This window comes from Bidens hawaiensis, unplaced genomic scaffold (assembly GCF_021521415.1).
Source record: "Bidens hawaiensis isolate Kalapana, Puna unplaced genomic scaffold, B.hawaiensis_p1.1 tig00010563_1, whole genome shotgun sequence".
In the NCBI taxonomy this organism is placed as follows: Eukaryota; Viridiplantae; Streptophyta; class Magnoliopsida; order Asterales; family Asteraceae; genus Bidens; species Bidens hawaiensis.
The window spans coordinates 362,595-374,029 of NW_027491806.1; the positions used below are offsets into that span (position 1 = coordinate 362,595).

The 11,435-nt window shown below is 37.0% G+C and overlaps 1 protein-coding gene across 1 annotated transcript; it reads right to left on the bottom strand.

Moving 5' to 3' along the window:
* Window positions 1-1,636: 1,636 nt before the first annotated feature.
* LOC143535528 (biotin carboxyl carrier protein of acetyl-CoA carboxylase 1, chloroplastic-like) lies at window positions 1,637-6,077 on the bottom strand. Its single transcript, XM_077029754.1, has 5 exons — window positions 6,008-6,077; window positions 4,111-4,274; window positions 3,247-3,303; window positions 3,026-3,156; window positions 1,637-1,979 (listed from the first exon to the last, which is right to left on the bottom strand). The coding sequence occupies exons 1-5, from the start codon at window positions 6,075-6,077 to the stop codon at window positions 1,637-1,639; spliced, it is 765 nt and encodes a 254-aa protein (XP_076885869.1).
* Between the last annotated feature and the right edge of the window lie 5,358 nt (window positions 6,078-11,435).

The following is an 11,435-nucleotide window of genomic DNA, read 5'->3' on the forward strand; positions in this document are numbered from 1 at the left end:
TTGCTCATGTTCGTTTGTTAAGAAAATAATGTATTCACGAACGGTTCATGAAAACTTACCGAACGAGATTTTTTGATCGTGTTCGTTCATTAAGGAAATTAATATGTTCACGAACACAAACAAAATCGGCGGAGCCTAGATATTGAGACCGATGTATTCATCAATGTGAATAATGAAAACCTGTAAACGAATCGAATGAACATGAACAAGGGCATGTTCGTGTTCATTCATTTAACTTTAAAAGAACACGGACACTTAATCGAACAAATATTTATGTTCATGTTCGTTTATTTAAAAATGGATATTTGTGTTCGTTTGTTTAAAATCTAAACAAACATAACTAAACAAAGACAAGCGAACATATATGAACAAATGTAAATGAACTTAAAGGAACACAAATTAACAAATATAAACCTTTAAACAGATGACCTATCCAGATAATATTTAAATATTTTTTATTAATACATAAACGAACGTTCATGAACATAAATGAATGAACGAAATATGTGTTCATGTTCGTTCGTTTAATTAAACGAAACAGAAGGTTTTCATCAGCATTGACATTTCTTGGTCAACTTTGTACAGAAAGTCAAAAGACATATCCCGGTTTTGTTCCTGTATGCGAGCAGAAGTGAGTGGGCTGAACCATATCTCTAGTATACACTTTGGGCTGGGAATTTGATGGGTGTGTTGGGCTGATAAGTTTGGGCCAGGTGATTTTAGATTGGAACCGACACTAAGAAGGAATTCGAGCTTTATTCTTGTAGGCTGTCCTTTGTCTTTGAAAATGTCATTAGATTTGCTTAATTGATGTTGTATAAGGGCCGAGTTTTAATTTTGTATGTTTCATGTTTGGATTGGGCTTAATTAGGTAGGCATGTTTAGAACCCTGTGATTGTTTTGTTGATAAAGTCATAAAGATGTGATTTCTTTTCTACTCGGGGACATGTCGCAAGAGAACAACTACTATCTCCGCCTTTTGTAAATCCTTTTTTGTTATATTTATATAACTACACCAGGGTACCATTCCGCTTTGCCCAATAAAACTGCATGTTGACTTCACCCAACCCCATTTCGAGCCGTACTAACACTAGCCCGTTTCAGCCCAGTCCCGTTTTGACCCATACTAAAGCCAACCAGTTCCAGCCCAATCCAGTTTTGATCCGTACTAAAACTGACCAGTTTCAGCCCAGTCCCAGTTTGGCCCAAACTAAACTGGCACGTTTCAGCCTAATCCAATTTTGACCCATACTAAAACTGACCCGTTTTAGCCCAGTCCCACTTTGAAGTTTGACCTGAACTACAACTGGCACGTTTCAGCCCAATTCAATTTTGACCTGTACTAAAACTGACCCGTTTCAGCCCAGTCCCACTTTGAAGTTTGACCCGAACTAAAACTGGCACATTTCAGCCCAATCCAATTTTAAGCCGAACTAAAACTGACCCATTTCAGCCCAATTTCATTTAGACCCGCTTCAACCCAATCAAATTTTAGCCCATACTAAAACTGGCCCGTTTCAGCTCAATCTCATTTTGGCCCACAATAAAACTGATCTGTCTCAGCCCAATCCCATTTTGACCCATAATAAACCTGATCCGGTTAGCCCCATCCCATTTTGACCCATTACCCAACCTTTCAGTTGCAGTGACAAATATTTACCTTGACAAACGGGGGTGCTCCAGGTGCTGGAGCCCGATAGAAAGTTCCAGCCATTGGGCATTTGAGAGGCGGATGCGAGGACTTTGGCTTTGCAGGGGCTGGTAATGCTGGCGGTGATGCAGAAGCCGCTGGTGCTGAAGTGGTAGGTGCCGCCTGTGGAGGTGGCAGATGTGAGTGGAACATAGGCTGAGGTTGTGAAGATTGCATCATAACAACAGGTGGTGCGGGAGGAGGCGGTAAAGCTTCTTTCTTTCTTATTATGACTTCAAAATCATCTTGTTTTATTTGCAGCTCCATTATATCTCTTGAATCCAAATGCCTGAAAAGATAATAATAATATTAATAATAATAATAATAATAATAATAACAATAACAATAATAACAAATAATAAAAAAATAACAACAATAGTAATAATAACAAAAATATAATAATAACAATAATAAGAAATCTCTCTTTTATATGAACGGCCAGTTTGTATTTTCCTAAAAATTTTCAAGCCCAAATGTTAAAACTGAAAAACCAAAACCCAACGATATTCAAAAAGTCATACCCAATTCTCGGTTTTGTTTGGTTTTGGTATTTTCGGTTTTCGCATTTTGGTTGGAAAATTTGGTTCAAAAACTAGCCAGACAATTTGGATCCAAAATTTTTGGGCTACACTGTATATCAACTTCTTGTAAATTACTCGGTTTTTCAGTTCCAATCAGTTTGGTTCAGTATTTTTGGGGTTTTTTTTATAGCAAAACCAACCGAACCACAAAATGAAGTTTTTAAAAACATATAACAGACCTAGGTTCGGTTATTTCAGTTTAGCTAAGTGGGTTATTCTGATTATATTCGGTTATTTCGGTTTCATGCACACCCCTACGAGTTTATACTTTATTAATTTCTTTAAATTACTTAAAATCGGTTTTTGGGTTCCAATCATTCGGTTTAGTTTTTTCAGTTTTGGTTTGACAGCAAAACCGAGTTGACAAATCGGTTTAAAAAGAACATAAATCAAAAGATCAGTTTTTTATAGGGTTCGTTTATAAAAGGTTTCATGCAAACCCCTTTGAATTTATATTTTATTATATTCTTATAAACTACATAGAAATGGTTTTTCCGGTTCAAATAGTTTGGTTCAGTTTTCTCGGTTTTGGTTGATGGCAAAACCAAAACCAAAATGAGAAAACGGTCACTTAAAAACATAAAAACAAACCAACTGTTTTTTATTGGGTTCGGTTACGTCGGTTATTCCGGTTACAGTTCAGTTATTTGGTTTCATGCACACTAATTTATATGGATAACAATCTACTAAACTATACTATTGAAAGATTCAGATTTATTATAATAATTATTATCTAAGAAAGACGTTGGCATACTCAACAAGCCCTGCAACTTGATTCATGAACGCGGTAATTGAGGCAACATCAGGTACCGTGGTCTTAAAAAAAGATATTTTGGTTGAATTTTCTGATGGTGCGGCGCAAACCGATGATTTCCCTTCATCAACCTGAAGATGAACACAAATTTAGTAAAAGGTTGCAAATTAGAATAAAAAATATTTGATGTTATGATGTTGGTATGAACATGTAGCTGTTACCTCATTAAGTTGAGCAGATACTTTCATAACACCACCATTCTGGTTCCTCTTTATTGCCTACAAATAGTTTTAAGATGTTAGCAAATTTGCGATTACAAATTTGCTTTTATTATGAATTTAGTTGAATAAGTGATTCTTCTAACTTTATACACAGGTAAAGCAGCAAGCGATAGAAAGTCAAGTAAACGAACGGTTCAATGAATTGTTCACAAACCTTCGGTGGGAAGTTTGTTTATGTTCATTTATTTGCCAACGAACAAATTCTTTTTCAAATAGTCAAAAGAATGAACATGAACACGTGTCTCGTGTGAACGTTTGGTTATGTATATTAGTTTATGTTTGTCCATTTGCCTTCATTTATGTTAATTACTTTACGTTTGTTTAGGTTCGTTTGCGTGCGTTCGTACATTCATTTAATTCTTTTAAGACCTGTTACAATTAAGTCTAGTTTCATTCACTATTTTGGCCCAACTCATTGGTCATGATGTCTAATGATGTCTATACTATACTAGATTATAATACATATAAGGACAAAAAGGTAATTTTACATAATTTTAAGAGTTTAAGTAGATACAACTCTTAAAACATATGGTACAATCGTTTAAAACATATTGTTGACCAATTTTTAAAGCGGCCTTAACATTTTCATACACTAATAATTTTAATAAGAAAATTACACAATATAAACAAAGCATTATTTCCTTTTAACTTGCAATAGTATTTCTAATTTTAAAAAAACATTAACATGTTACGCCCCCCCTAGTTTATTTTTATTAAATTGTAGCTCAATTATGTTTGCTCGCTTAGGCAGGTGGATGTGAACAAACGAATGGTAGATAGGGAATTAAACATCTGGAAAATTACCTGAATTCCAGCAGAAGAAGATCGAGAAAGCAAAGGTTTGAAATCGGAGTGGAAGAGAACAACAGCGGTGTTGGTGCGTGGAATTGTGGTTTGGATGCGGAGCGATAAGAGCACAGGAGGAGGTTTTAGAGAAACACCACGACGCCATTCACCACCCAAATTAGCTAAAACCAACCGACAGTAGGTGATACAAACACCTCACTCACTCACTCTTAACTCCGTTTCTGTGGGACTTGTCTTTATTTAATTCACTCTTTCTTTGTATGAGTTGTTTATAAAAAAAACACTTGGGTGATATTCAATTTTTTAGTGGTAGAAATTAGGAACATTGTAATTCTGTTGTAATAAAAAGAATGATTAAATAATGATAAAGTTTCAACTTTAGTCGCTGCTTCGTTACCAATAGAATTAGAATGCTTAAATGGTAAAAAAAAATGTTAAAATAGACCAAAAGCTCAAACGAATTCGATACGCTTAAAAGCATCTAAATACACCAAAATATCCAACAAACATAAACAAAATACACCAAAAGGCGTTCAAACAGGTCTAATCACCTAGTCTACCATGTCGCAAGCCACAATTCTTGACTCTATCTTTTTGTTTCTACCCTTTGTTCTCACCACCTTTGATTGTGGATATTTTTTCCTCATTCGTGCGAGACCTGATGTTATTTCCGGTTCCTTGGAAATTTTTACAGGTCACTTTTCTTGCAGTTCTAGCCTTTTTGTTCATGTTTTCTTTCTCTAAAGGGTCTTTTTTTCCTTTACTGTCAGTCTACCGGGCATCCGTCTTTCTTTCGAAGGTATGGGTTTAATATCATTTATTTTAGGCCAACGTTGCCACACCCATGGGGGGTCTGGTCGTTTTATGGGCAAATTGGTACCAAATGTAAACTGTGGAATATTATTGATAAAGATAAGTTACAACATTTGTACAATGTATTTAAAATAAGGTGTAACCACACAATTATCTCTACCCTGGCACTACTGCAATGCCGTGTTAGAATCTACTAATCTTCTTAGAATCTAATCTTCACATTCGCTTGCACCTCTACCCTTAGTCATTTTCATTACAATGCTAGTCCAAATTCCTATCTACATGGTACCTGAATACATACTAAAAAGTTCCAACTAAAAAGTTGGTGAGTTCGTGAGTTTAGCTCACATACACATAACAGAGTTAAGTTATGAAAGCGTAGGAGTTGTGGGTGTGTAAATGAATGAGGTCCATTCGTTAAACTAAGGGCCATACGCTAAGGTGTTAGCGTATGGAAGCCCATTCGCTAATCTAGGAGCTCATACGCATAGGATTTGGCGTATGAAGGCTCATTCGTTATCTGGAAAGCCCATTCGCTAAGGAGTTTAGCGAATGGGAAGCTATTCGCTACGAGAACACCCCATTCGCTAGAGTGGTTTAGCGAATGAGGCTTGGGCCTATAAATAGGTTGTTCCTGTTCATTTGGGCTTAGAGTTTTGGCCTTATTATTTAAGAAGTAATGTTATGCTGCCAAAATCTCTCTAGAATGATAGGTAGCCTCAAGGTGCACATCGATGCGGATTAAGCTTAACCGTATGTATGTATTGCATTTATGAATCTGTAAGCATTCAGTTATTATGAATATACGAACAATCATTCAGCTTGATTATCGTTCTATTTATCGTCTCATTGATCTATCATACGTGTCATGTTATGCGATTGGATCCAATTAGAGGAAATAACGTTTCCTCAATATTGCCTACTAATATCTTCTAAGACCATAACCTCCAGAAATCTTGTTATAACGACTGTCTTTTGAAGAACACAGTTCTCATTTTTAGGCAAACACATGTCCATTATTCAAATATCAGACATCTAGCTAGATTCTGATTTCAACCAATTGGCATTCAAGTCTACTCACCAATTAGCCCGTATAACCATTGTGTACTCCACCATGTCACATGTTTGCAATTCTCCTTATTGCTAGGCATTCCATGTTCAAATGTAAGACACCCTCACATTGAAGTGTTATTTGATGACATCATCCAACTTATTGATGGTATAAAGAATAGCTCTTTCTTTTAATTACTATGGTAAGCTCTTTCTTTTAATTTATCTGACTTACCAATGGGATAAAGAAAAACTTTTCCTTTATACACAGGTTTGAGATATAATCTCAATTAAAGAAAAGCTTTCATCATAGGTTTGAGATATCATTTCAATGGTATCATCTCGATTACCATCCCCGCATTTCTTGACATAGTTTGTTTAAGTTTACTTATGACCATACATCGGTACTCATGATTTGAAAAATACCACACCATTGTATTAGTGAGTTCACTGATGTTACCAATAAAGCAACGCATGCCTTATCATAAGTTTCAATCACTTTCTAGCGTCTAAGTTAATCCTTATCATATGGCAGTTAACAAGAAATCACAAACTTAGTCACATATAGGAGACCTTGGAAAGTTGAGATCTACTCAAGATTCTCAAGAGTTATATTATTACCTTAGATTAAATAAAATCCCTCTTTAACTTGTCTATACACATATTCATTCTTGTGTATGTTTTGATTGTTCCACGTTAATTAGTCTTCGTCAAGCATCATAACTGACAAGTACTAGTCTAACATGCTTAGACTATAATACTTAGGCCTTTGAACAGAAGATGCATCATTCTGATTCTTCACAACCTTAAGAGATAACACATTATCTCTTCCTAACATTCATTTCTTAGTTTAGACAAGATAATCCGATTTCATTTGCCGTTCCTAAACCTCACTTTTAGAACATCTTTACACCAAGTTAATCCCATTTCCTAAGGTTATAACTCGTTTTCCTTTAACCTACTATTGGGCTATATTTGTGGTTTATGCTTGTAGGTTGGACTTAGATAGGGTATATTATGTAAGCCGAGATCTTTAGTGGTTCTCGGTGGGCTTTGGGCTTTTGTTGGGCTAGTATACTGGTACCCTATATATATAGATGTCTTTGTATAGGGTTAAGTGGTTCGTTCACGGGTTTTTGGCCGTCTAAGGGTTATCATAGACGAGTATTGTATTAATAGTGCTTAAGCACCCGACGTTAATATTAACATGTGTTTTGAAGCCATTCTTGTGTTCGACGTGGTTGTGTGTTTATTTGTGTTCTTGAATCATCTAGTGTTGGAATTCCGCACCAACACCTAGATTGTTGATATCATAATTGTAGTGATCCAGATTCGGGACTTACAATTGGTATCAGAGCCTTAGACCTATTCAGGCTCGTTATTGTGATATCAAGGATTCAAGATTTTGATCTTTGGTGGTTGTGGTTGATTTTCCGGTGATATTCGCGTCGGAGAAAGAAAATGTTTTTTTTGGTTGAAGATTGACCTAATCTTGGTTAAAATTCAAATCCCAGAGATTTCGGGATTTAATTTGTCACCAAAATTATCTGGTCAAAGCATCTTTGGGTTTTCTTGGAAGTTCTCGGACAATTTTCATTGTTTTCGGCCATTATTTGGTCGTTCTCTGTGAAGTTTGTTGGTTCTTGGCCGAATCTGTGTTCTCGGCTACAACGAGTTTTCGGCCACAACAGTTCTCGGCTACAACTAGTTTTCGGCCACAATCAGTTCTCGGTCACACTTAGTTCTCGGTCAATCTTTGGTTCTCGGTTAAGTTTTATTTGGACCTGACACTTGGACTAGGACTATAAAGCTTCCTGGACTAAAATTATCATTAAATTAAAATAAAATGGAACAGTTAACCAACAGCAATGCGTCATCAAATGCCATACTTCATCAAGAACTGGATTCCATAATGGGGACAACAACTCGTGTACCTCGTCTATTGTCTCATGAGGGGTTCAGTGAGTGGAAATTTCGATTCGAGAAGTATGTTAAAATGAAAGATGCTAAGATCTGGAGAAGCATTGTTAAAGGACCCCAAATCATCATGTATTAACGTGAGAACTCAACTGAGGTTGTTGTGAAGCCGGTTGCACAGTATGATGATGATGATTTTTCCAAAGTTGAAGAGGATGAAAGGGCCCTATCAACTATAACCATGGCACTTTCACCTGAAATTGCCCTTGGTTTTAGAGAACTTCAATCTGTTAAGGAACTATGGGAGACATTAATCGAGGTGTATGAGGGAAACGAAGATATGAAAAGGAGTCGCCAAGACTTGCTGCGACAAAAGTTCAACATGTTTAACCATGTTCTGGGGGAGTCGTTGGAAACTCAACTCCAAAGGTTCATATCTCTAGTGACTGAAATGAGATCTGCTAGTATTTATCTAGCAACTTCAGAGATAAACAACAAACTGGTGAACTCATTGCCAAAGAGTTGGGATATGAATATTGCTGTTATCAAAAAGACTAAAGATCTCAACAAAATGTCTATCTCTGAGATGATGGCTACTATCAAGGCATGTGATATGGACGACAAGCAACGTGAAATAAACCATGCGAATTCTTACAGTGCAGCTGGTTACAACGTTGCCTCCAACAATGCTCTTATTTCTCAAGATAGTTTCTCTATGCTCAAGGCCACTCAGCAACCTCCAACCCAAGGAAACTTTCAGATGTTTAAGTCCACTCAAGGCCAGTCTTACTCTACTCCGCCTCAGCAAACTCCAGTTTTCTTCACCAAGTCTGCACAACCTTCATCTGCTGGCACTGCTCAAGGTCAGAATTCAAGCTAGTTTCCCTCCATTCCGAAAGAGACTCAGGAGAACATAGCTCTAATGGCAGGATTCATGAACTGCTATAATGCATTTCTAGCTGGAGACTTGGTTCAACCAGTTGTGGCTGCTGAACTCGATCAGATTCACCCTGACGATGTTGAGGAAATGGATATTGCTTGGCAAATCGCCATGGCAGTGTTTTGTGCCAAGAAATTCATTAAGAGGACTGGTATAAACAATTGGAACATGCCTAATAATCAGAAAGTGGGGTTTAACAAGAACACTCTGAGATGCTATAACTGTCATGAGCCGGGTCATTTTGCTCGTGAATGCACTAACCCAGCGAAGGAAGGAAACACAGAAAAGGCGTTGGTTCCAGTGGGTAATGCTAGGGGAGATGTTGGTGAGAGTTCGGGAAATGGTGAAAGGGGATTGATTGCTCAACAGTTCTCTTGGGAGGATTAGATGGCTGCTCTCAACATTGGAAGTCAGACCGCAAATTTTGCAAATGTTGAAGACATTGAGGAGGAAAACGCTGCTGAGGAGCAAGTCAAGGAACTTCAATTCGCATTCATGGCGTTCACTTCCTCCAACTCATCTGAGGTAAGCTTTCAACCATTTTCTCTAGATTGTGTTGACAAAATCAACTTATATAAACTTCATAATGACAACTTGATTAGAGACATGGAAAGAGTAAAATCAGAAAACTTTAAACTTAAGAAAAATGAAAAATCCTTCTTAGATAAAATAGAAGCATATAAAAAGGATCTCTCTAAGCTTAAGTCTAAATTCAGTGTAAAGTGTTGTCACCACCTAGATGCCAAGCAGGAAATTGTTGAATTAACTGCTAAACTGGAAGCCTCCAAATTGGAAATTTTGAACTTAAATGCTAAATTTGAAAGAGCTGAACTTGATTTTAAAAAGTTCGAGGGTTCCAGTAAGGTATTTAATTCAATGATTGACAATCAATTATGGTGGAAGGAGAAGGAAGGTGAGGGATTAGGATACAGCAAGGTACCTCCACCTTACAATGACAACTATGTTCAACTTCCTGTCACCAAAGAACAGGAAGAAAAGGTACAGGACATGAAGTACGGTAAACATGATAAGAATGACATATCTGATCATGTGAGTGCATCCACCTCAGGAGTGAACGATACTAACGTGTTTACTTCATGTGCAGAGAAAGTAATTGTTGAGGATTGGAATGATGAGGATGATGAAGCTTGTGTTTCGTTTAATAAAGACTTTAATTCTGATGTTACTTTGAAACTACCTGCTTTGAATTCTGTTATTCCGACTGTTTGTGTGGGCTCTGTTTTAAAGAGCAACGATTCTTGTGTGGTTGATTCAGTTGAAACTTTAAATTCTGAAAATGTGGTTTCAAATAAAATTGAAAAATCAAAAAAATTCAACAAGTATCTACCACCTAAATTTGTTAAAGAGGGATGCTCTAATGACAAATAAGGTGATAAGTTTGACAATGTGAAACATGGTTCTCGCAAGTTTAAACAAACTGGTCCACACAACCAGTCCAGACAAGGATTTGCCCAAAATGATTTTTACATAAAGCGACAAACGTGTTTTAACTGTGGCACTCCCGGTCATATTGCCAAAAATTGTCCACATTGTCCATATGTTCCACATTATGGATTTATTAGAGGAATATGCCCTATATGCCTTACAATTCATACAGTCAAAGATTTAGGCATCATACGGCTAATCCCTCTGCCGGTGATTGAAACCGAAACAAATCTAGAAGGTCTAGTCCTCATCAGACCAAGCCTAACATGTCTCGGAAAAGGGGTGGAAACCATGTTCCTACTTCAAAAATTAACTCGATTTCTAAACTTCGGCATGTTGGGAGAACAAATTCGTTTGTTCCCTCTACACGGAAGCCAGAGACTAAACCATCCATTCGTACAAACAACAGTAAATCTTACAATGGTAAATATAAATGGATGCCTAAGTCTCCGGTAAAGAAGGTTTCTTCTTCCATGTTAGATAATCGAGAAGATATGTCATGGCAGCCCGTAACTAGTATAGATGAGTCAGGTGTACCCAGTGTCACTATGGACTGGGTGCCAAAATCTAACTAATCCCGCACTTTGTGCAGGAGCAGCTATGGAGGAATATCATCAGACCGTGGTATGTTGATAGTGGCTGTTCCAGGCACATGATAGGAGACATTTCCCAGCTACACGACATTCAAACTTTTAACGGCGGGTATGTGTCCTTTGCGGGTGGAGAAAAGGGAAAGATCACACAGAAGGGTACTGTAAGTAACGGTGTTCTAAAATTTGAAAACGTAAATTTTGTTCCAGAACTAAAGCACAGTTTGCTGAGCGTGTCACAAATCTGTGACAAAGGGTTTTCAACTCATTTTACTAAAAAGGAGTGTTTGATTTTGAAACCGGTATCATTATACCAGAAGACTGGATTCTTGTTCGATCACAACGAAAAGATAATGCTTACGTGATCGACATGAACAAAAATGTTCCTGATAAAATAACATGCTTGTTTTCAAAATTGTCAGAACACAATGCAATGCTTTGGCATCGTCGTCTTAATCATGCAAATGTGAAAAATCTAAACCAACTTACTAAAAATGATTTGGTACGTGGATTACCCGTTAAGGATTTTGTTATCATTGAAAAGTGTGTGGCTTGTGCTCTGGGCA

Coding starts and splice junctions, on each gene's coding strand:
- LOC143535528 (XM_077029754.1), bottom strand. CDS start 6,077: ATGCCTAGCAATAAGGAGAATTGCAAACATGTGACATGGTGGAGTACA. Junction 4,275..6,007: donor ATGGTTATACGGGCTAATTG/GTGAGTAGACTT, acceptor GGTTGGTTTTAG/CTAATTTGGGTGGTGAATGG. Junction 1,980..3,025: donor CAAGTTGCAGGGCTTGTTGA/GTATGCCAACGT, acceptor TTATCTTTTCAG/GCATTTGGATTCAAGAGATA.